At 38.1% G+C, this 26,805-nt stretch overlaps 1 protein-coding gene across 3 annotated transcripts in view; it reads left to right on the top strand.

Annotated features, from left to right (window-relative positions):
* Positions 1-1,030: 1,030 nt before the first annotated feature.
* LOC149803698 (voltage-dependent calcium channel gamma-7 subunit-like) overlaps positions 1,031-26,805 on the top strand; it is a 173,032-nt gene continuing 147,257 nt past the window's right edge. For 2 of the 3 annotated variants that reach the window (XR_016420248.1, XM_089953485.1), the window contains exon 1: positions 1,085-1,216. Coding sequence is in view for 1 of the 3 variants with exons in the window: in XM_089953486.1 (XP_089809612.1) it covers positions 1,174-1,216 (43 nt within the window). In the remaining 2 variants the exon portion in view is untranslated. Of the gene's footprint in view, positions 1,217-26,805 lie in introns of all 3 variants that reach the window. The other variant, XM_089953486.1, reaches the window with a different exon arrangement.

The following is a 26,805-nucleotide window of genomic DNA, read 5'->3' as shown; positions in this document are numbered from 1 at the left end:
TTATATTTGTCTTTTATTTCTTGTTAATAATTTCATTATTCTACTGTCATTTGCCGTTGACCATTACAATGTATGAAATGCAATTAGCTATTCTCTTTTGTTCAGGTCATGTATCCACAAGTTAACTGTAAACAGCTGGGCAACATTGAGATACGTTTTATACCAACTGGCAGATAAGTACGCGCACCGGTATATTCAATACATATTGATAGTCCCCAATACATACTGATGGTAAATTAAACTATGCAATGTCCCCAATACATACTGATGGTAAATTAAAATATTCAATGTCCCCAATACATACTGATGGTAAATTAAACTATGCAATGTCCCCAATACATATTTATAGTAAATTAAACTATTCAATGTCCCCAATACATGTTTATAGTAGATTCAACAATTCTATGTCCCCAATACATATTGATAGTACATTCAATATCCCCAATACATACTGATATAATATATTAAACTATTCAATGTCCATAGTACACGTTGATAATAAATTAAACTATTGAATGTTGCCCAATACACACTGACAGTAAATTAAACTATTCAATGTTCCCCATACATATTGATAGTTGATTAAACAAGTGAACACGTGCAAAATAAATATTTTCTATGAGAAAATTGGGCGAAGTCACTTCTGTCGGTGTGCGACAGGCAGAATAAATGGGAGACCTAGATCTGACAACACATTATGTGACAACGGATCTGAGTAGATGCTCTTTGCATTGGCTTACATTATACATACGCAAATATGGCACATTTCCCTAAAATTCTAATAGTTATTTTCAAAGTTCTAACTCTTTTTAATAACCATTTTGTTTGTCATTGTTTTGTCATAACCTACTAATATGTCAATCATGTAATATAGATTGACAGACAAAATAACGCTCTATAAAATGATCTTCAGATGCACATGCAGCACACTGGGCAACTGCAGAGATGTGCATGTGACGTAACCAAGGTAACATACAGTTACGATACAATGTCTGAGAAGGAGAACAATTATGCCACTGAGCAAGCAACATACTGTAAAATCCAGGAGCTCTCAGTATACTCTCCAAATGATATCAACGCCGAATTAGATCAAGTTTACCGATGTAATTCTCTGCCATCCTAATTTTTTTTCTATGGTTTCATCGTTTTAAAGATGGCCGTAATCCATGCAAGATGACCCACGTTCTGGAACACTGTTGCCGGCAATTGATGAGCGGTAAGTGGCCGTGGCTACAGTTAAATACGCAATTGATGACGATGCTAGATACGCAGTGGAAGATATTTATATTATCACATGTATCATTTCGCCAACTATTTTTAATATTTTAAGAATCATTGCAAGCTCAGAGAGGTTTGCGCAAGATAGGTCCCGAATTTGTTGACGCTTGATCAAACTCAAACTCAAAATTTTAGATAATATTAAGGGTCAAACTTGATTGCACGCTGCTTGAAATTTCCGATGTCTGTAGATAGTTTAGATTATGTAGCACAATGTTTGAGAAAGAAATAATTTGCATCTTCCCGTGATAAATATAAACAAGTAGCAAGAAAGAACATTCATAATATCCCAGGTGGTCTAGTGGTTAGGGGTTCGATTCCCCGCTTGGGAACGTTTTGTCTTTGTCATTCTCACTGAAAAGTAACATCACAAAACATTTTTAGTCAGAAATGTACAAAATTATATCCAAATTTTGACTTTCTCATCAAAGTCAATTTATCTCAGATGAATGAGTTTAGCCAGAATTGAAATGTAGCTTATATTCTCGCCCAAAAATAATTTAAGAAACAGGAAAACATTTTCAATACTGAGATTTATTTATTCCGTTCAGCGAATTAGTGTAATATATAGATGAATTTTCATAGGTTTTTCAGTTCGTTTGATTTTTATGAAGCTCTCTGAACAATTTTATTCAGTTACAAACTTACGCGGCAAATGATAAAAATATTTAATACTCTTATTTCATATGAAACAAATATGAATGAACGCTTTTTTCTGGTGTATTAATGTTCTTCTTTTCAATTTAAATCTCCTTATGCGAAAATAAATATCGACTCTTATAAATTGCAATATGGCACTCATTAATGGCATGAATGTGACATCATGATACCTCGCACGTGCTTATTATTAACAACCTATCAAATGATGTCTTTAGTAGTTTGCTTACCACAAATCTATAAACAATATGAAAGCGATGTAACATCGATTAAGGCAAGGGTCAATGCATGGACAAACAATGGACTCATATTTGATTAGATATATTGCAGCTGTTTTCGAATTTTTCCACAACCGAGAAGCAAGTCTACAGGAAACTTGACATCAGCTCTTGCACAGTGCTGGAACTCAATCTTCAATCGTGCAAACACAAAATTATATGTACTACAATCGTCCCATTGTGCATACCAAATGAAATCACGTAAATAATTAGAACTAAAGATAAATATAAAGTATAGGCGTATCTATCATCAAAGTGTACCCCCATATCATAAATTACGAAATAGTTTAGTGCTACCTTAATGACAAAATTTAATTACAAACGAAATTGATAGAATTTTCCTTAACAATCGGTTAATACAATGTAGAAAACTGTACAGCGCGAAACCAAGAAGCTTTGTAAAATTAAAAACATAATTTATTTCCCTAGAATACAAATTGAAAATTTAAAAAGATCTTACGGTATTGTGAAAATAAATCCTAAGTAGTCCTAACAGTTCTATCACATGTCAAGTTCAAATGTGTGAAGTTTCAATTGAATTCAAATGATCTTCTAAATAAATTTCACTATTCAATGTGCTAATGCATGTAGTATCGAGCGTACTAAACTCCCAATGGCCTGGCATGTGGTGATGTGTCAACATGCATATCACAATAATATAATCCAACTGTGCTCGTCTGAATTCAATATATTCCAAATTAATGTTGTAGTCCAAGAATATTATTGAGATTTTTGTAATTCCAGTGAACAATAATTCGAATTAAAAAGTCAAATCAAATTGAAAACCGAAAACAACAATAACATTGGTTTTGCATCGGATGTTAAGGATGTTCAAAAAACAGTGAATAATTAATCAAGTAAACAACATTATATAAAAAGCTAAGACACAATAACGTAGCGAGGATGTATATCAGTTTCCTTCTTATAACATTTAAAGTTGTCTACAAGATTAAGAATTTCCAATGGCCCTTGCACCTTTTTACTTCTGCATAACGTCACATTCAGTGATATCACTTTCTAAAAATAGCCCTTTGGACAAGGCGAACCGGCCTAATGGCTTTCATTGATTTTTTCCGTGTTATTGTTCTTCCTGAAAACCAGTACCGGTTGCTAAATTTGTTCATCTGAATATATATGTGCAGTCCAATATTTAGTTAGAGTGGTGGTTAAGTCTGCAGACTGTATTGCTCATATAATCAAATTTGATGAATCTTTGTGGTTCAGTATAATACACAAATTGCTTACATTTCATCACCGATATATGTGCAGAATATTTTGAGATGAAAATTCCAAGAGAACTGCCCCCTCCCCTATTAACCATTAAATAATGCCGATGAGATCTCCTGATATGTGATTCAAGTTTTAACATATAAATAGAGAGGAGCGTATGTCATTAAGTGACTATTTCTTATATTTTGCTTAGCCCATACAGTTTCATTGCTTAGTTAATGTGATGTTATGCATGTAATATCTAGAAATGTTGCATATATATTCCATATATTTTTTAACAAAATTATAAAAAATTTGCTTTTTGTTTGTTGTTGTTTTGCATTATGCATTATTGATTTTATTACCCTTTTCTGATTCTGATGTGTTGTTAATCGGTAACAAAATTTATATGTTTATTTCAATGTCAGTTTTACAAACGAATCATAATTTCGAATGACAGTTTAAAACATATAAGAATGCATTATGTTCATTTGGGTTATAGCGTTGAAAAGAGCAGCACTTCAAATTTTGTCGGGAAGTATAATTGTATGCATGTATTGATGGGAAAAGCAATACAAAAACAGCTGTCCCTATTGATGACAGCCACCCTTAAAATGATACTCATTTTACAAAAAAAATAAATAACTGAAATGCAAACAAAGTAGAATTAAATTACTTTTTGGGGTTTCAACACAATCATATGGGACACGCACACACACACACACACACACACACACACACACACACACATATATATATATATATATATATATATATATATATATATATATATATATATATATATATATATATATATATATATATATATATATATATATATATATATATATATATATATAATGTGTACATACAAGAGTTTTAGTCAACGTAGATTTTCAAACGATATAAAAGGATGACAAAGAAATTAAAATGTACAAAATTATTACTGTATAATTATATTCTAGTTGATTATATCGAAACAGTACATTGTGAGGGAAGTGCAAATAAAACCTTATTTTTTCCCTATGTCGTAAATTACTACGTGTTACTAAAGGGGTGTGCGAGGTCTGGGCCTGACATCCCGCTTGCCAAAGGAAAGTGAAGCGTCTCTCATAGCCTCTCCGTCCCAGGTATAGCGATCGCCGCAGGACCACTGTCTCGCTCTGCGGGGCAGGAGGTTACTTGCATATGGCCTCTCCTACACTATTGTGTCCACAGCAGCACCTTCACGCGGGGCCGCCTGTTTTCACGTCGTCAGAAGACGCAAAGGATCAGTTCTATGGGCAGCTGGACGAACAGATCAAAGGATGCCCCAAAAACGAACCACTATTCCTCCTCGGCGACTTTAATGCCAGAGTAGGTGCGGACCACGAGTCATGGCCTACCTGCCTCGGATATCATGGCACTGGAAAGACCAACGAAAACGGTCAGAGACTGCTGAAACTATGCACCTACCATGGCCTGTACGTCACAAACACCTTCTTCAAGTGTGAGCCACAACACAAAGTGTCATGGAAACACCCCAGATCTCATCACTGGCACCAACACGACTTGGTCATCACCAGGCGCTCTGCCCTTAACAGCGACCTCTCCACCAGAACCTACCACAGTGCAGACTGCGACACCGACCATGCCCTCGTGAGCAGCAGAGTACGACTACAGCCACACACACTACACCGCTCAAAACCAAAAGGACGTCCTCGCATAAACACCGCGCAGATGTCAGTCCCCGCCAAGGTGGATGAGTATGTGTCCGCCCTGGACAAGGCTCTTCAGGACCTGCCTGAGCACGACGCTACAGCCAAGTGGCCCAAGTGGAACGCCATGAAGGGTGCCATCTACAGCACAGCTATGTCAAAGTTTGGCAAGAAGGAACGACCCAGCCAGGACTGGTTCAACGCACATCTATCAAGGATGGAACCACAAATCGAGGAGAAACGAAAAGCCTTCATAGCTTACAAAAACTGCTCTAATGAAGCCTTCATAGCTTACAAAAACTGCTCTAATTAACAGAAGCTTGCTGCTCTCAGAAGTGCCCGAAGTAACACCCAACTCATCGCTAGACAGTGTGCGAACGAGTACTGGCAACAACTGTGTGAAGAGATCCAGCGCAGTGCCGAGTCCGGACACATCCAAGGTATGTATAGTGGCATCAAGAAGGCTCTAGGCCCTACAGTGAAAGGGGTCGCTCGTCTGAAATCTCTGATGGGAGAGAAGATCATAGACCGTGGGCAACAGATGGCCAGATGGGTGGAGCACTACTCAGAACTACGAGAAACGTCAGTCACCGATGCAGCCTTCAGCAGCATAAAGAATCTGCCCACCATGGAAGAGCTCGACAAAGTGCCAACCTTAGAGGAGCTCAGCAAAGCAATCGACTCCCTTCCAAACGACAAAGCACCAGGTAGTGACAGCATCCCGCCCGAAGCTATCAAACACGGAAAACCAACATTGATTAAACCACTGCATGATCTACTTTTCCTCTGCTGGGAGGAAGGAGTAGTCCCCCAAGACATGCGCGATGCCACAATTGTGACCCTTCACAAAAACAAGGGCGACCGCAGTGACTGTAATAATTACAGAGGGATCTCGATTTTGAGTATCGTTGGTAAAGTGTACGCCCGCATCATACTCAACAGGCTGCAGTTGCTGGCGGACCGTGTGTACCCGGAATCCCAGTGCGGCTTCAGAGCAGGCAGGTTGACGACAGACATGATCTTCTCCCTACGACAACTCCAAGAGAAGAGCAGAGAGCAAGGTCAACCACTCTACATGATGTTCATCGACCTCACCAAGGCCTTTGACTTGGTCAGCAGGAAGGGCCTTTTTGAACTTCTGAGTAAGATCGGTTGCCCCCCAAAACTCCTCAGCGTGATAATCTCTTTCCATGCAGATATGAAGGGAACAGTCCTGTATGATGGATCCTCCTCAACCTCCTTCCCAATTAACAGCGGCGTGAAGCAGGGCTGCGTGCTGGCACCAACACCTTTTGGGATCTTCTTCTCCCTGCTCCTGTCCTACGCCTTCGACACGTCCACGGATGGCATATATCTACACACCAGATCCGACGGGGGGCTGTTTAACCTGGCACGACTCCGCTTAAAGAAAAAAGTGAGAGCTGTGCTCATCAGGGAGATGCTTTTTGCAGATGACACAGCTCTTGTGACCCACACCGAGGAAGCCCTCCAGAGACTGGGAGACCATTTTGCTGATGCCTGCACGCAGTTTGGTCTCACCATCAGCTTGGAAAAAACAAATGTCAGCGTGCAAGATACCACCATTACCCCTTCCATCAAAATCAACGGTGTCACCCTGGAAGCAGTCAACAACTTTACCTACCTGGGATCAACCATCAGCAACACTCTCTCGACTGATATGGAGCTGGACAGAAGGCATGGAAAGGCAAACACCATCATGGCTCGATTAGCGAAGAGGGTGTGGGAAAATAACGCGCTGACAGACCACACCAAGGTCCGAGTTTACCAGGCCTGCGTTCTCAGCACCCTTCTATATGGAAGTGAGACCTGGAGTACCTACATGAGGCAAGAACGCCGACTCAACTCCTTCCATATACGGTGCCTAAAACGCATCCTGAAAATCAGCTGGCAAGACCGTGTTCCACACAGCGAGATTCTGCAGCGTGCAAGTACCCCCAGCATGTACTCCCTGCTGAGCAAACGCCGCCTTCGATTGCTGGGACACGTCCGACGCATGGAGGATGGAAGGCTGCCAAAGGACATACTATATGGACAGCTGGCCACTGGCATGAGAAGAGTCGGCCGCCCCTAACTCCGTTTCAAGGATGTATGCAAGAGGGACATGAAGGCATCCTACGTTTCACCCGATGGCTGGGAAGACCTGGCCGAGGACCGAGGCACCTGGAGACTGACAGTAAACAATGGCATATCAGTCGCTGATGCGAGGAGAGGCCAGTTGGCGGCAGAGAAACGTAAGAGAAAGAAGAACCCGGGAGCAACCACTGTAACGCAGTCTTCCCAGTATGTCTGCACCAACTACAATAGGGACTGTCACTCACGTATAGGCCTGCACAGCCACAGCAAACGATGCCAACAAAGACAGACAACACCCCAAGGGCGCTATTCGCATGGCCTTTCGAGACTGAGTCGCCAATGATGACTAAGCGACTCACGGTGCTTTATCCAAAAACAACATGGCGGCAGCAGGGCACAGTGACATCATGGTTTATTTTTAGCACAAGATAGATTTCAGTACAAGCGCCATTTAAAAACTTATAGCCTGCCTTCAGATAGAAGTAACCTTGCTAACTTCCATTCATAATGAGCTGACTATTTAATCTATTTTTATAGATAAATATTAGCTATGTACTATGTTGTTAACAAAATAAATGTCCCTGGTCAGGTACACCATTACCTTGATTTCGGGAAAAGGTAAATTATAAAATACTGATATAGAACGTCAACAAACAAGACAAATGAAATGTACTTAACATTGCATGAAAGTCGGAACGTTTACATATATAACTTGTGATTTTGTTTCTCAGTATTTTAAATAAGTTTATGGTATCAGTAATCGATATTTGAGACCAGAAGACAAAACATAACTATTGATTGTCATCGGATAAAACCGCTATTGCACGATTGCATCAACATTTCCACATGCTAAGATCACTGGTATGCACATCAATTTTCCATTTGGAAGGTAACTCAATCCCTGTGTGAGCTAAGTGCTGCTAGTAAGGTTATGATAAAGTGAGCTGAACTTATACAAGGATCACTCCACAGTTACACGTGATTGCAGTCTTCAAAGCGGATTGTGTATATATATATATATATATATATATATATATATATATATGCTCCATAGGCCAATACAACAACACGAGAAAATGAGATCAAGGCCATGAAGAAAATGCGTTGTTATGTGGATGGAGAATATCAATATTGTGACGTGTTTTGCACTAATATTGTGATGTGTTTTTGCACTAAATATTGTGACGTGTCTTTGCACTAATATTGCGACGTGTTTTTGTAAGTACATAATATTTGGTTCTACATTAATTGGCATCGAAAACAAATTCTACGTGTAATTAGCCAGTTGGGGTATATCAAGGGCTGATCCTATGGGAGAGTGAAAACAAGGTTGGAGAGGTGTCTGTGGAATGGAACCCCCGTTAGGGCCTAGGGGCTGAATCGCACATCACTCCGAATTCTCATCTGCATTTCAAGCATTTAGAGAAATTATTGCAGATATAAGAGTTTGTAATTAGACCTAATAGTAAATGTAAATACTTCAAAGCACCGAAACGGTCCCCAACTTTACTATTTGAATTTCTTTTGAAATTATCATTGCTCTACCACGAAACTATAGTGGCATAGTCGACACAAAAACTACTACTTCAATGCGATTTAGTTTCAACACTTTTGCTTATATTTGTTTGAGACACGTTAGACATAAAGCAAATCAAAATTCTTCTTTTTATAGAAATTGTACAGTCCCGTGCATGCTAGACGTTTCCTCTCTTAATATACTCTTGATTTCCTCGGCAAAATAATTTGGTAAATAGTGGTGGTGGGGTATGTGTGTCTATCATTTTGTTACCTTTGTTTTAAATTTCGTACATTTGTTTCGTGACTATTTTGATTTATTTTTGCTTATTTACTTTAATTAATTATCAGAATCATGATATCTAATCTTAAGCGTGGCAATTATTATTATTATTATTATTATTATTATTATTATTAGAAAGGATGATTCAAATAATACAAGCGAAGTAAGTAATGTATTTTATTTGCAAGAATATAATTTTTAACACGTTACTGAACAACAGAGTGGATGTGAAAGTGATGAATTAAACGTTTATCCTTGGCGCCCTTAACGGACTGAATTTTGCAAGCTGCATTGAATTTTTCGTTTATATTAAGAAAGGGACGAATTAATCGTGCTGCGTACTAATATGGTTTGGTTACTTGTTAGAAGGGTCCACATCAATCGTGCAGCATACCAGCATGGTTTGGTTACTTGTAAGGGGCCACATTAGTCGTGCAACATACTAGTATCGTTTGGTTACTTGTAAGGGGCCACATTAATCGTGCAGCATACCAGTATCGAGTGGTTACTTGTAAGGGTCCACATTAATCGTCCTGCATACCAGTATGGTTTGGTTACTTGTAAGGGGACACATTAATCGTGCTGCATACCAGTATCATTTGGTTATTTGTTTGCAGGAATCTTTACACTTTTTCTGACCTTAATAAAGTGCGAACCCCAAAGTGTGTGTGTGTGTGTGTGTGTGTGTGTGTGTGTGTGTGCATCAGACAAATAAGGAAATGTGAAATTTTAAACCACTCTCTCCGGTTACTGTACTGATTCGTCATAAACGTTATGTGCGGTCAGCTGCAGCAGCAGATGGAGAGAAGTCACTTAGGTAATTAAGTCTCCCCTGCCATCTGTCTCTCTTACAAACACAAACGCACACAGATATATACACATCATGACACATGACACATCATATACACATCCACAAACCAACATTCCAGCACACACAAACACACAAATACACACGTTGATGTACTCGAAGAAAACGTACTCTCTCTCTCTCTCTCTCTCTCTCTCTCTCTCTCATATGCCGAGAACTCTCTACCGGCATAGCAGCTTCAAATTAGATTAGCTGGTGCAATAACATTGATAGCATTATTCCGGGAACCAGATGATGAGAGAAATCTATGAGAGAGTTTATTTTTAGTGCAAGGCAAGTTTCATCTTACCACCGCTCCATATAGAACAGTACGAACAGCCTCTGTCAGCGGATTTTAGATAGCTCTTACCACTGATTCCTAATTGAGCAGGACATCCTGTCTCGAAGTTAGGACTGGGGGTAGGGTGGGGTGGAGATGATGAGCATTATATAGCATTCTTAATTCTTCCAAATTTGGACAGTTACATATGATAGCAGCTCTGAAATTGTTCTGTATTTTGAGAGACTTTTATCGATTATTTCATCTTTAATTATATTATTATGTCCTCTACCAAAGTTTCGAGGCTATTTTGCACCACAAACCAAGACTGACCCGTGCCTACCAGGTACAAGTCTGTCCCTACAACTGACACTGTTCGTCACAATTGATATGCGTGCAACGTTCATAAGAGCTGATAGAAAGTTTAGACATAGCCAGCGAAATTTAAAAATAATAATAAAAATAATTCTTCCTTTGCTTACTAAGGTAACAGCCATTACAAATACAAATACTTTTAATTTTGCAAATTTAAAACGTAATATTATATATGTTTGACGACGGTCATAAAATAACACGCAAAGAACGCTTGCACAACATTTGTTTTTTTCAGCGTTGCATGTAATCAAGCAAAAGTATTTCCAAGCGGAGAATCGAATCCCTGCCACCGCGATGAGAGGTCGCAACCACTAGACCACACGGGATATTGCTATATAGTTCAAAAAGCTTCTTCATTGTTACTGCATTAGCTAAAAGTGTAAATAAGCAGTAGTGCCGGATTTTAAAATGCTAGTGCAGGGCCTGTAGCATATGTTATAAAGGGGTCCTAAATAAAAAAAAATTCCCACATAAATTTTTAACTTGCATAGTTAAGTTAATTGTATTTTTTCATTTGCTATACAGCCAGATAATGACAAATATGTTTGACATTTCAGTAACAGTATTATTTACATGTAGGTAATCGATAGCTTGAAAGCATTTACGCGGGGCCCTTGAAAGTGTGGGGCCCGTAGCATATGCTACTTTTGTTACCAGGATAATCCGTGACTGATAAGCAGAATGTTTAGAGAATTTGCCAGTCCCCCCTCCGCTTAATAAAACACTATCAAACATAAGTTTTCAAGGTTGTACAGCTCAAGACCTCCAGTATGTTTCTCGAATTGTAAATTATTGCCAGATACTAAAATGTATATTATACAGTCCAGATGTTCAGCTGAAAATATGTTGCAACAACCTTGTACCTACTCTATATTGTGTATTGCACCAACCTTGTGCCTTCTGTATATTTTGTACTGCATCAACCTTGAACCTACTGTATATTTTGTATTGCAACAATTGGACCATCACTTTAGTCCAGGATTGACCTAAGAAGCACACCTACTCACAATTATATAAAATCTACAGAAACTGCATGGCAGCTTAAAAAAACATAATACATAGCACAAAGGACAGATTGTAAAATGGTGCTATATTATCTTCGAAATCATCTCCGTTATACAATCTGCTTTAAATATCCACTTGGATAAGCTCATTTCATTATTTTGCTATTACTTTTTTAAAGCATGCAAGTATATGCCCTTTATGGTGATTGTAGTCCAATATGGGCCATCTGATAGAAACTAAGCATAAACTCTATTTTAATCCTAATATCGACATGGGAAGATATACCTCTGCACGGTCTCAGTACCATTGATGTACCTTGTCTGCATCCGATATTATTGAATGAACATAGACCACATCGTCATTTGTTCATTCGAGAGTTTTACCTGCGTCAGATATGCAAGTGGTTGATCGTTGACGATCTGTCTCCAAAATGAGCTTTCTCCAAAAACAAATACCGTGCCAAACACGATTCCTGGATATTCCCTTTCCGATTCGGAATAGTTCTTCTCGACAGAGGACAGTTTCCGACTGTCATACGTCAATGGAAAAAAAGTCCCATCGTGTTCTTTCAGCAACGCGGCTTCGGATCGCAGTCTGTTCTTCAAGTTTTGGAAGGCATTCTCACACGCATCGGTACAAATAACCTTATCTGGGGTCCTCTTCTTGGTCACGTCTGACAACGGTCCAGCAATCGCGCTGAAATTCGTCACATACTTCCGGTAGTAAGCGGCTAATCGTACGAACGATCGTACTTCGGTCATAGTAGTGGGGTTTGTTGCGTTTTGAAGTTGTTCACCCTTAGACTTCTCTGGTGACAGTGTGTCCTGGTTCAAGGTATATCCCTAATAGTCTACGTGTGGAATCTGATGTGGCACTTTGATGAGTGAGAAGTCAATCCCGTTTGACGAAATCGTTATAGAACATCTGCTCAGTCTTCGTTTCCGTAGCCAGTAGATGTTTAGAAGTTGAATACGCCCCTATCGCGCAATGGTTCCAATAACATCCTCATCGTTCTTGTAATGACGCTTTGTGCGTTCTGGACTCGAGTTTCGATCTATCATCTTCCATCACCGAGATCAGCCAATAACCCTTGGTCAAATCCACCTTGGAGAAACGCTTTACCTTAGGCATGGTGACGAAAATGTGCTCAGGATCCGATAACATTTCAAAACTGGAACTCCGTCACCTGGTTTAACTTACGATCGTTAACGCAGAAACGACGAGTACCACCTTTCTTTTGTATATGGAGAATTTGCAGGCTCGATTACAGCAAAAGCAACCATTTCTTCTACTTTCTCACCACTTCGAACTTCGCGTGAGGTAATGGGCAAGGTTGGATTTGAATCGGCTTGTTTAACACCAGTTTCAAGCTGAATTCTATAAGTGATGTTCTCCCTCGAAGTTCCGTTAATACATCGGCATATCCTGCTAACAGCGTCTGTACCGCGTCCTGTTGATTTATAGACAGCGATGGGTCGCACTTCCTGTCTGATGATGTATCTTCCTTTGTATGCGGACAGCTTGGAACCATGTTCATGCCTTCGATTTTCTTGGTGACGACCGTGATGACCCCACACCTTCTCGGTGACGACATACGGTCCTCTCCACGAGACTTACAGGTTTTTTGTGTTCTTGCTGCAACAGCAACAACACCTCAAGACCTTGTCTCCGATTTCGAATGGCGTTGTTTACCTTTATGTTCATAGTACTTCGCTTGAAGTGCTTTCGACTTTTCTTTTTGTGTTGGTACAAGATTCCTTTCTTGTAGACAATCTGGGGTTTCTTCTCGGCGTGTTTCTGCAACCGTGTTCCAAATTCCTGCTGTATTTTCTTTTGCTCGGTTGTCAGCAAGTTACCAAAAGGCGAGTTCGTCGTTTCCATTGGCGTCCACTTTGCCTGGCGATCCTTGGACCTGATGTCCACGACGCTCACTGGTGCTGGTGTACAGGTCTCCGGTTTCGGCATGGTAACACATAGCGACAACACAAGATGAGGTTGTGTGACAATCCTGATAAACACACGACTTCTTTTTCCCTTTGAGTCGAGGTCAATGATCACGACTAACATCGAGTCGGGCGTGCTGTTTGCATACTGTACGTTTATATCCTCCTCCATGTAGTCTTCCATTTTAAAGAACATCTTCACCCAGTGTCGTACAAGATGGTGGCGTCGTCGATGGTAGCGGACGCAAGGTATACCGGCTTACCAAATTTCTCCTTGGCAACGATATTCTCATGAGCCGGTTTTACCTTAAGACACTCCCTGGCAAAATGACCTGGGCATTTAGATTGGTAACACACCGATGGTTCCCGCTGGCCTGCAAACCGTTTCTCCGTGGTTTGAGTTCATCCGGATAGGTTGGACGAGTCCTTCCCCGTAGTGCCACCTTCGACCTTTCCATCAAAAGGACGATCACACCCGGATGGCACCCCCATTCTGATTTTAAAATTGGTATTACCGTACACACACTGATATTGGCATCTCTCTTAAACCATGTCCTCATTTTGGAGTGCCTCCTCGGTACACACATCACATCTGTTTGTACACTTCGCTAGATACTCTTTCTCGAAAATACAGTTTCACCGTGACTTTTTGTTTCGAGACTATAATACCTTGTCCAAAGTCTACTTTGTTATACTAATATTGACACTGTCTAAATAAGATGTACGGACAGGACGATAATGATGATATAAAAATTATCGGTGTCCCCTCCTTTCTTGTAACTAGCAATGGCACATCCACTTTGAAAGAAATAACTCTCAGAAACGGAACATCTGTATTTTCTACAATGTTATACTCAGCGACATCAGAATACAAAAACATCAAAATGAGTCCTTCGTTCAGTAAATCCGTGGTATCTATTTTCTATCATTATGTTGAAGACTGTATGAGTATGCACACAGCCCTGTGAAGTTCATTTTTCAAGCTCGATTATGTCAAATAAGTGGTCACCTACTCTATCTTGTATTTTCTACCTGTTGGGAAACTTGCATTTAATTTATATATGCAGCCTGTTAATTCGTAATGGTTAGATTTAGCAAAGAATACATTCAAGCATATAAGATCATAAGATTTTTCTAGATCAAAGAACACTATTCTGCGTCCATGCAGGCCTGACTATCTGGTTGCATGCAAAATAAACAATGGACGTGAGCGTGGCCCTTTTCCCACGCGAAGTGAAAGTTAAATTATATATTTACGTGAATTCGCGAAACATGCTGTTGTGAGGTGTGTGGCTCTATTCCCACCTGACAATCAACTGAGAAGCACGCTTTGCATGAGTTAAAGTGTCGAGTGGCAGCAGTGGCGTGCTTACTACTTCTCGAAGCCTGCCATGCATTCCGTAATTCGTCCTGCAACGTTTATCCAGAACAGATGGGGCTAATTTGCCATCAACACTTGTTTGTGAACGAAATTGTGTGTATTTTAATCCCTTCTTTTACATTTTACAATTGTTATGTGATAGTAGGTTTGTGGCCTAGTATAATTTGTGTAAAGCGCTCCTACCCTTTTTGTTGGTTAGTAGATGTATGAAGTCTTCATATCTCCCACATCGTGTTTGATATAAATAAAAAAATGGGTGTTGGATAGGATAAAAATGTGAGTGTTGGATAGTAACAAAAGATGGTTGATGGATAGTACAAGTGTGTGATATCATCCACTTCTTTTGTATCATATCCTTTTTGTCTGATAGTAGGTGTGGATTTATGGACACGACACAAGGCATTTGGGGTAGCCTGTGTGGGGTGTTGGATAGTAAATGTGGTGTGTGTAATATGTGTCATTTCATCCCTTTCATCCACATTCTATCCTTTTCGTCTGATAGTAGGTGTGGTGATTTCAGAGAATATATAAGGAGTTTTGAACAGTGTGAATGGAGTACTGGATAGTAGATAAATAATTAATATAATTGTAGATAACTAAGTATCGGATAGAAGATAACTTAGTATCGGATAGTAGATAACTAGGTAATTGGAGACTATGTAACTATTTACATGTTAAATTCTCGTAAACCCCCATGTACTGCGACCCTTTGAAACTATACATGTTTGACGTTTTGTTTTCAATGTTAAATTGCCGTCGAGACATATATGGGTTTAATAGTAATCAAACTGCGGGTCTTTCGTATATGTGGTTTGCTTGGGTAATAGTCAAAATTAAGTACTCTAATGTATATGTCGTGTGTGTTTGGATAGTAATCCAAAATTAGGCCTGGTTTGTCGTGTGTACCATTCCCGTTTGTTCAGATAAACAAGTTTGATCCCATTAGCACTTTTGACCATACAAACACTTTTGAGCGCGTACTACAATTCACACGTTAAACATATGGACCATTTTAAAATAGGATTTCCAGTGTGACACCCATGTCCCCAAGTATCACACGCATGTTAACCTACGAGTGCTAAAATAATTATGATAGAACATAGTGGTACATACAAGTACTATCGTTTGGTTTGGTGAACGAGATTCTGCTTGTTTCAATCAATAATGTGTGCAAGAAAAATCTTCTAAGTTATTATTATTATATGAAACACATTATCTTACAAAATTATAAATAGCACATAAAATCTTTACCATATCTGAACTAATCCATGATCATTAATAATTTCTCATACTTATGGCATAAGTATCTCAAGATTTGACATTTTTGGCAATTTCATCACTGCCTTCATCAGCGACTAATGTTGATCACGTGACTGATTTATAATGGTCACTTGATACATTGAGACTGGTGTAGATGGGTGGTAATTCAAGCCCCTCGTCGCCTGTTTAGTATGTACCTCCGCTGTCTTATTTCAACCGTCTCTTTCACATTTGTTTTCCATGTGTTGTCCTCTGGTGTGATTATCTTGGTATAATCTTGGTCTGATTGGAAACGATGGTATGACTTGCATGACTGATGACTCTCTATTGCTGTGTTCTTTGATCCCTCTCTCTAACATTCTACTTGTTTCCAATTGTATTCTCACAATCATTACATTTGATATAATAAACCACATCATCTTTCTTCAAATTTTCTGCATTGTCCTTGACACGTGTAAGTTGTTTTCTTAAAGAGATGTATGATTTATGATATACGTTGATCCGCTATTGTCTGAGCACTCTAGCTAGAACGTTTGCTGTACCATGGAAATGGCATACCCAGTTTAGCTCTATTTGGGCCAGTCCTAGTCTTGCTTGTTTTATTTGTTGTTGCTTTTTTTATTCGATTTTCTGGAGGCTTGAAAATACACTTTGGGTAACCATTTACCCTTAGTGCAGCTTTCACATGCACTACTTCTTCCATTCGAGCTTTCTGATCGTGACTAGGAAGTTAGATCGGTGTATTTAGGATTTCATTATTGACTTCTTTGTTCCAGATGGTGATTGGAAAAAGAGGAGTTCAAGGTGACTAAGGAAATGCAGGTAATGATTTTGAAGGACAGTGCAGATGAGACGGTGAGAGAAGCAGAACCGTAGATATGACGGGGAATAAAGGGTGGCAGCAAGGGCAATTGAAGTCTTGAAGTCACATAATCCAGACTGAGACACAGTGACATAGTAGGCACAGTAGCAACTGGAATGTTAGGGCTGGGAATTCTGAAAAGACTTATTTATCAAGCAAGAAACATCAAAGAAAGCGCTACATGGTCCCGAAAGAAGAACGTCTTGCAGAATCATAGCTGTCAGCATGAGGAATCGGGTGGTGGTGATGGGGTGGGTGATATGGTTTGGCTACGCTGGGAATGTCCAGTTCCAGGAAACTATTTTGGAGTGACATCTAGAGAGATGTTGCCGCGAAAATCTGCTTCCTCTTAAGCTCAGTGTATGATGTTTTCTCTACATCAACACAAATGAAGCTGCGGAGACTAACTGATGACCCAACCTGTAAATGTTGTGGCAGACTTGAAAATTTGGAGTATTGTCTGTCATCCTGCAATATAGCTCTAACAGACGGTCGTTATCGCTGGCGCCATGAGCAAAGGCTTGTTGAGATTGCTGCCAGCTTGGATTTAGCCAGGAGAAAGAAACAGCAAGTGAAAAGTGGTCCAAATTTCGTCTGCTTTGTGAAAATCGGTAAAACACAAAAACAAAAGACTGAAGCAGGAGACATCTTGACATCAGAGCAGGATTGGAATATGTAAAAAGCCAGCTGAAATTCCCAAGAAAACATATGTATTACCAACTTCCGACCTGATATTGTAGTCTAGTCAGGAGGTACCAAACAGTCGATTTTGTTAGAACATATAGTGCTATGTGAAGCTAGAATAGAGAATACACATGTAAAGAAATTGGCCAAGAATCAGCCACTCATCCATAAGTGTCAGCAGAAAAGATGGATGGCCTGGAATATACCAGTGGAAATAGGATGCAATGGCTTTGCACCACAGACCTTTTGGTGCGATATGGGAATTACAGCGGCTAGCCTCATGAAGTTAGTCACAAAGTTTGGCAAACAGGCCGAGGAAGCCTCAAATTTGATTTGGCGGAAAAGAGAGCAGTGATGGGTAAGCTAATCGGCTTCGGGCCTGGGCCTGATCGACTCAGTCGGCGCAAACCTTAGTTATGTAGCGGATCAGTGCCGAAACGCTGTAAGAAAGGGGATCCCATCTGACGATGGACTCAACTGCAGTGAAAAACTGTTTTAATATATTGAAATTATCTAGATCTTGCGGACATCACCAACAAGAGCTGATAATTAAGAAACAATAACACGATTGTATCTGTTCTTGTTACATTCTGGGGGAAAAACATATAAAATAATAGTTTGCATCATTTCAAAAGAAATATATTCCCATGTAAAGGTTGAAGATGTAGTCAATAGTTTTTATGGCACTCTGAAGTAATTATTTTCGTATCAATGCATGCCAGACATATATAACACTACGCGAAAAGCCCTGTTCAATATTTCGTCTATACTTAGTAGTCCGTTTGGTCTCAAGCCACACATTCATAGTGAAGATTATGGGAAGGTAAATCGTTGCGATGTAATAGACCATAGTAAGACTCACAGTACTAATTCAACTATATTAGTAAATCTATGCAAACATCGTGCTATTAAAAATAAGATAACTTTAAAATTCGGAATGTTCATGATCAATCCTATATTAATCATTTTCACCCATTTCTAGACTGGTTCCCATTGTTTCATATCATTAATACATCGAGTCCCATTGATTTAATTGACATACCTATCTATAGAAAATGAATGCTTACGTAAACATTGCGCATAGTTTTCCTCGACATCGAAATTTTACATTATTGACTATTAAAGTATAGCTTAAGTTCATGCACACCAACACTAGCAATGGTACAAGTCTATCAAATTTAAGTATTTGATTTTTATTTCAAGAAATAAAAGAATATATTTGTGCAGTGTATAGTGTGCTTTGGCCAAATATCTAACTTCTGCCATAAGGCCTCTAGTGGGCAAGACTGAAAACCATATCATCAACAGCGTACACATTGTCCAAAAGATCAGAGACCAATAATTACCACCAGTTAAACCAATAGTTGCCGACTGATACATCGATTGTTTTGAGAGAAAAAAGCACTGGAATCGGCCATAAACACACTGTGGATGTGTTTCAGATATGTGGATGTTACCATAACTGAATTACACATTCAGTTCTCTGATCATTTCAGTTACATTGATCCACATAATCAATTCACTTAAGAACAAGACGAAAATGGTAACTGAAAGTTGCTTCAAATACTGTAGAGGCCGATATTACTGAAGCTATTTGTCACTCATCCATTGTCGCAGATGTGTATTAAACATTTTCTCGACTGCTTCTCCGGCCGTCAATGTGACTTGGTATACTAGAAGTGGGCAACGTATTCTTGGTAGAATACCATGCTGATAAAATTAGGCCTTGTGCTTCCCAGGTAGCCCACTCTTTTTTTTGGCTTCCATCCAGTCTTTGGCGTGTCACTTCATATCGTCTACATTCTCACTGTCATTCATGGAGTTCTTAAACCATTTACCGGTGCTCTTAATTGGTTTGCTCACTCTGTTTGTATCACTTCCTCTCCTATTCTGAGCCTGTATCTATCTTGCAACTTCCCTTTCTTCAGGATCAAACTTCTTGCCTTCGATGACAAGAATTTCATCCTAGGCCCAGTTAATCAGGTCTCAAATATTTTCTAACATCCATCTTCCTTTTGACACTGACTTGGATGCAATTGCCATATCATCCATGAAGCTCCTCACAGGAGACTGCCGAACTCCAAATGACATAAATGACCTCGGATCATCTCTGCTAACTTCACAAGCAGATTCACTGAAGTTGAAAATAGTAACCCCGCATTGGTACGTGCGCTTTTGATGCACATTTCTAATCTAACCATGCTGTTGTGTAGGCTCGACACGTTGAGGTGCATTTTGAAATTATCGAGGTAGTATTGAAGAATGTCTCTGAACGTCTCTGGTATATAATATTTCTCTAAAGTCAGGTTCACCAACTTGTGTAGAATGCTACCATATGCTTTTGCGAGGTCTAACCACAACACTGTCCGATCGCTTTTGTTTTCCTTGGCATCCTGGGTGATATTAGTTAAGACACTTGTTTGCACAAGGTAACCAGGCAATCCTGGAATTCAATATTTCTGAAATGAAGTATCGATGTACTTATTCGCAACAATGCATTTCGTCAGACACCTGGCAAGGATGGCTTGGCATATCTTCCCTTCCTAGTTAGAAGTTGTATTGTCCTGTATTCCTGACGAATTTCCTCCCTTAGTAATAAAGCAAACTTTTGCAAGCAGAAAACACTCTGTCAGCTTACCTCTTCTCCATATGACCTTTGTTAGCTTCCAGAGTCTTCTGGTGGGTCTTAGATAGTATTTGTTAACCTTGTAAAAACACTATTTGATCCAGGGGTTCTCGCGGCCCTTTTGTCTCTTATAATTTCCTTCATTTCCTGCAGTCTTAGTTCAGAACTGTCAAATGGGACTGCTGATTCTTCATGATTAATATATTTGGGCTGCTCACCCCTAACTCTCTGTCTGTCTGTCTGTCTGCCTCTCTCTCTCTCTCTGTATGTCTGTCTCTCTGTCGCTGTCTCTCTCTATGTCTCTCTGTCTCTCTTTCTCTCTCTCTCTCTTGATCACTGTGGGTTTTCCTCCAGTGCTCTTCTGCCTCCTCCTTCGGACATTAAAGTCTATCCGATCTTTTGGCTCCTAGCATCTTGGTCCATCTCCTCCTCCGTCTCACCAGATTGCCCTTGTTTTGCACTATATCCAGGAGAGGAAGACATCCGTCTTTGTACGGTGCATTTTAAGCCCCCTCTTGTTTCTAAGTTTTGCCAGAACTGCAGACTCTATATGTATTAGTATTCTGGTTCATTGCCGTTGATCAAGCATGTTTGTATTTTATAGTTTATGGACATAAATTTTAGGTAAACTCTTCTACGATTTGTGTGAGAATTTTTGCATTTAAAGTCTATATGATTATGTAGTCACAGTTTCTCTTGTTAGCAAAATTATTATTTAAATACAGGACAGGAAATCTGGACAAGATGACATAGTTTTCATTGTATCTTGTACTATTACATATGCGCAAGTCTAACCATGGCTAATTTAGTATGTTGCTGATTGCTTCCAAAAATTGTTTATCGTGTCAAACACTTTGCGACTCGAATTTGCTAAACACATATAAAACAATAACTAACTCTCTCATATGCGTAATTACCACTTTTATTCAGTCTCTCACTCCGTCTGTCACTCATTTGTATGCGCTTTCAGTCTGGGTATTGAAGCAAACGCACAGATCTGTTAAGGTCAACTTATTTGTGCAGCATTATATATTCCTAATAAATATTTTGTAGGAACGAAATATACGTTTTAAAAACAAGTCAGGAGACTTCAGTTATTTAAAAGCAATAGTACATATTATTGAGGAAAAAAAATGAATATGTAACGACATGTCAGCAAAATAATGCATGTATTTGGGCTATTAACATTAAACGATATAAACGAAACCATAAATATAAAGGAAGGAAATTGATCCTATCGAGCTTCTGAATTAATGCGAACGTAGTTTATACGCAACTTGTTTCGGTATTCTTTGACATATAAATGAACTTGTTATAAAACCGTTCATGAGGTACGTCAATAATATAAGATGGTTTAAGCATAAATCGATGAATTACCTTCCACATAAATCGTTAGCAATGCCAGTAAATAAGGTTGCTTAATTAAAACATTTTCGCTAGGTTACATTCTGCGAAATCAAAATACGATATTGCAATAATGCTGTTGTCAATATCCAGTCCCTCTTTCCCACCGGGATTTCTCAGTTAATGCAAAGATTATTGTTTGGCGATCGTGCTGAACATCTTAAGTTAACTTATATTCTCGCATTAAAAAAAATCGATATCTACATATGATCTAACATATGCATACGTGTTGTATTGACCGTAAATTAATCATAATAGGAACGGTGTAGGCGGACTGTTTCAAAGGTTTGTGCCTACCGATACCCTAACACAGTATATATAATTGAATTTTGACGAGACTTGTGCGATTATAATTAGCCAAGAGAAATTACTAGTTTCTTTCTCATCGAAGGTGGAAATAATATTTCTGCGGTCGAACCAGAGACAAGTAAAATGAAGTGACCATTGGGTAAATATATTGTAAATATTCTTACAGCTACATTAACGGGAAGTATGGTCAATGTTTTTTCTAATGTTATGTATATTTCATTTTCATTGTTGGTTTGCAAATTTGTTTATTTTTTTTATTCATTATATACTATGGATAATTGTATTTTGATTTGACCTTGTCCATAATCAAGTCGATTTTCTACCTGACCTGAATCATTGATTTGTATTATTCTGTATACAACTAACATATGACCAATATTTTCCCTATGATTATGGGTTTAATATTAGGATTTGTATCACCAGAAGTAAACATAATTATTTAGGTTTGGCTCTCGTTATTTGGATTTCCCCATAAAATATACCTTGTGAATCTTACGAGTTCCACATTCTATATTTTAATTTTAGATACCGACCTTCTAGTTATAACTAAGATTTTATTTTGTAAACGCGTGGAAACTTCCAGAATGAAACATTCCATTGGGTGACAGTCCACCACAAGCACATCAACACTTGGATTTATTTGGATTCACATTAAAGTCTATTCAGAACTTAAGTCATTCGGAAATGTGTCTGTAATTCTAGGATTTCTTGGGATTTAATTCGAAATACCGTAAGGTCTGTTTACATTTGTCAGTTTGTATTCAATGGACATAAATTATTGATAGAATTTTACAAAGCTTGTTGCTGCTCATTCCTTATTTTAAGACCAAATAGTCGTATTAGAAAATTGGAGGCTCGTCCTTGGAATACGAATTTCTGTGAAATATTTCAGAAAACTTTGTATTTGAAATTTAAATTCACCTTTTAATGGAATTTTCTAAGTCGCGGGTATTATTTCACATTTTAGAAGTTATGGAATGGAAATTAAAATGCAAGAATAAAATCGAGTTAAGAACGCTTGAGCTTCAGAGACAGAGAGAGATGCAGTTGCAGAAGGAGGAAAGAGAGATACACATACAATTGAAGTTGTAGAAAGAGGAAAGAGAGAGAGAGAGAGAGAGAACAAGAAGAAAAGGCTAATGCAAATAAAATGCAATGTAAAAAAGAAGGGAGATATATACAGTGCGAAAGAGAAAAAGGGGAAAGGGACTTTCAACTTAGATTAAACGAATTACGGCTGGATAGTGAAAAGCACAGCCGCACTTTACAGACAGATTTAAGTTTTGATGTTACTAAAAATATTAGGTACCCCATTTTAAAGAAAAAGAAGAAGATAAATATTTTCCTAATTTTTGAAAAGAGAATCCTGAAAATTTGAAAATTTCCAGAGAGCATTGGACTCTGTTACTACCAAGTGCACTTTTTGGCAAAGCTCCTGATATCTACAGTTGCGTACCAGTACAGCAATGTGCTGATTATAATGTGGTCAAGATCAGACAACTCATATTAGTTCAAGATTTCAAGAATTGCGTCAATAGTGACGTTAAACTTACCCCTATGTGCATAATGACTAAACTTTAGAAAATGCTGCTCATGTGGCTGGCAAGTATTCTTAGCTCATTTCTTCGATCCGTAAGTTCTCCACTCAGCAGTCGTCTGGTAAGAAACTATTCCAGCCTAATACGAGCACTTCCTAATCTTAGTCTGGCACAACACTGACCAAAGGTCCTGAGATCTTCTGCTGGTTTCAGAGAGCTTTGAAAGAAAGTGAAGATGCAGAAGTTCCTATTTGTTATTTTGTTAAAAATGTTGTCCGTATGAGAAAATGGAGACCATCTGAGGTGCGTGCTGGTGACGAGTGGTCAGTGAGGTTTCATATCGGAGTTCCAAAGTTATATAGACAGGAAATTCTTAGTTTAGTTCACGAAACTGCTTGGCTGGTCATTTTGGGATACATAAGACTTACCACAAGATCTTAAATCATTTTTATTGGCCAAGAATTCAAATTGATGTTTGTAAAACTACAGATCTTGTAACAGCTGTCAAATTGTATGAAAACCCAGTCAGAAGATACCTAAGGCTCATCGCAACCTAATCTTGCATTTGAAGAACCATTTAGAAGAATAATGGTAGACTGTGTTGGTCTCTTACCTAAGATAAAGCCAGACAACCAATACGTTTTGATCTTAATGTGTGCATCTACAAGATTGCCTTGGCAATTCATTTTAGGAATATTAAAACAAAAACAATAGTAAAAGTTTTGATATAGTTTTCACTCAATTTGTCCTGTCGAAATCTGTCGAAATCTGATCAAGTGCCAGATTTTATGTCATGAATTTTTCAGCAACTTATGAATGAATAGGCATCCATCAGTTGAAGTCAAACGCGAAATCAACATATGACAGAACTAGAATGGAGAGAACTTTTCAGTCTGGTGATAGGGTTCTGTCTCTCTTGCTCATTATTCAAAATGGTCTTCAGAGTGGGTGATTTGGTCCTTACAAAGTATGAAAGAAAACGAATGAGTTAACTATCAATATTAGTACTCCAGGGATGTAAAAGTATTAAAGGAGTGCCGATATGGTGAAAGATGTATCCAAGTTAAATCATGCAATCAATTTAATTGTACCTGGCACACGTAAGGATGATTAAAGCGATGAAATCCAATCGGACTGTTGTGATTTTTTAAGCAATATTTGGAATTCAGAAATTATAAATAATCTGGACCAGATACTTTCACATCTGCAGCAACTAAAAAAGAATGAACTAAAAAAGCTATTACTTGAATATGAGTACTTGTTTCCAGATGTTGAAATTGCTGATTTCGCACTTAAACGATAGCATCCATACAGAATGTACCCTCTTATAAAAAAATATGAAAAAAATTAATTCCGTATTTACTGGATAATGATTTCATATAACCGTGGAAAGGTGACTGGAGTCCACAATGTATACCTGAACTGAAACCAGGCAATACTTTCCGCATGTGTACAGACTATAGAAAGATAAAAAGTTACCAAAAAGATTCATTTCCGTTGCCAACAGTCGATGACTGCACTAATAAAATTTTAAAATGTTACTAAATTTGACCTTCTGAAAGGATTAGGGCAAATTACACTGACGAAACGGGCATAGAAATTTGCATCAGTGGCAGACTACTGATGTAAATTTGAGAATTTTTTTCATGCACAGTGAATTTTATTGTGCTTATGTTACTTTCTAGGACATTTTGTTTCTGAATTCTATGTGCCTATCAGTAAAGAGCTGCTGATGCGATTGTTAGGCTTGACTGGACACTATCGGAAATTTTGTTCCGGTTATTTGATAATTTCTTAACCACTGACAAATTATTAAGAAAGCCAAGTTTCACTTGTCTGAGAAATGTCAGGAGGCTATTGATAGATGATATTGATAGATATAGGCCATATTTAGGAGTACACAAGTTTTTTTAATCTTCAAATTTCGGTCAATAATATAAAATGACTATCGATTCAAGAGATATTGAGGATGGAGCTGTATTGATTCATCAATTGTGCTATTTTTCTAAGAAATTAAACAAGCACCAGCCAAATCATTCCACAGTCGAGAAAGACTGTTTAGCTTTGAATAGGCTTTGCAACACTTTGGAGTGTATATTAGTTCCACGTCTTCTCCGATTCTTATGTTTAGTGATCGCAACCCCTTTACTTTCATTGGCAAGATAAAAAACAAAAATCAGAGATTATTAAGGTTGAGTTTGATGCTGCAGAAATACAATATTGACACCAGGCACTTCAATGGATAACACAATTTAATAACAGATATACTTGAGTGAGTAATAGAAATATAATATTTTTAGTGTATTCTTTGGGTTACCTGTACATTTGACTACTAGTTAAGAGAAGGTTTGAATGCATAAATCTTTCTTTATATGAGGGAAGGTGTTATGTATATTTAATTTGCAATGTTTTTCTTTTATTTTTTAATCTTTTTATTCATTATATGTTTTGAATAATTGTATTTTGGACTTGACCTTGTCCAAGATCAAGTTCGTTTTCTACCTGACCTGAATCATTGATTTTTTCAATTTGTAAACAACTAATACATAGACAATATTTTCTCTTGAGTATGGGTTTAAGATTAGGATTATTATCAATTGGAGTAAATATATTTATTTGGGTCTGGGTGTAGGTTATTGTAATTCCACTATACATATATCTAGCCTACTTTATGCAATCCACATTCTATACTATAATTATAGTAAGAAACCTTCTAGTTATAGCTACTATTTTATTTTGTTAGTATGAGCAACCTTTCAGAATGCTATATTACATTAGGTAATATATTTATTTTAGAAAATGCTAATTGCGACCTGAGGTCAAGTAGAGGACTATATAATCTTGTTTTCTAGAAATTATTCATTCGTGCTTTAAGATTCTGAGGCAGAATCATTGTTGTGTCCAGTATTACATTTGGGTTGGCATTTGTCTAATCAAATTATTTATTCACTTGAAACACAAAGAGCTCATCAAAATAATATTTTTTTAAATAGACACTTGAATTTATTGTGAAATTTCAGATAAGGATATATTTTTGGATTATATTATTGCGATTCAGCAAAAGAACAGTTATAAGAGAAACCCTTCTCCAAAGAGAATGGAAAAAAGTAAACATGTTTTAAGGCTGCAAATGCATTTCTCGTTTAGTGTAAGGATTATGGTACGAAGACGATGAAGCATGTGACTACAATTTGCTTGCAGATAGGAAGTGAATGGCTTCATATATAATTCTTCGTCGTATAATACGAGCCCTTCTTTGCTAAGTGAATGCTTGTTAATA

Source organism: Sinohyriopsis cumingii, chromosome 3, assembly GCF_028554795.1.
Source record: "Sinohyriopsis cumingii isolate HCF-2022 chromosome 3, ASM2855479v2, whole genome shotgun sequence".
Lineage (NCBI taxonomy): Eukaryota > Metazoa > Mollusca > Bivalvia > Unionida > Unionidae > Sinohyriopsis > Sinohyriopsis cumingii.
The sequence above is the reverse complement of the archived record's forward strand: the minus strand, read 5'-3'. Positions and strand labels throughout refer to the sequence as shown.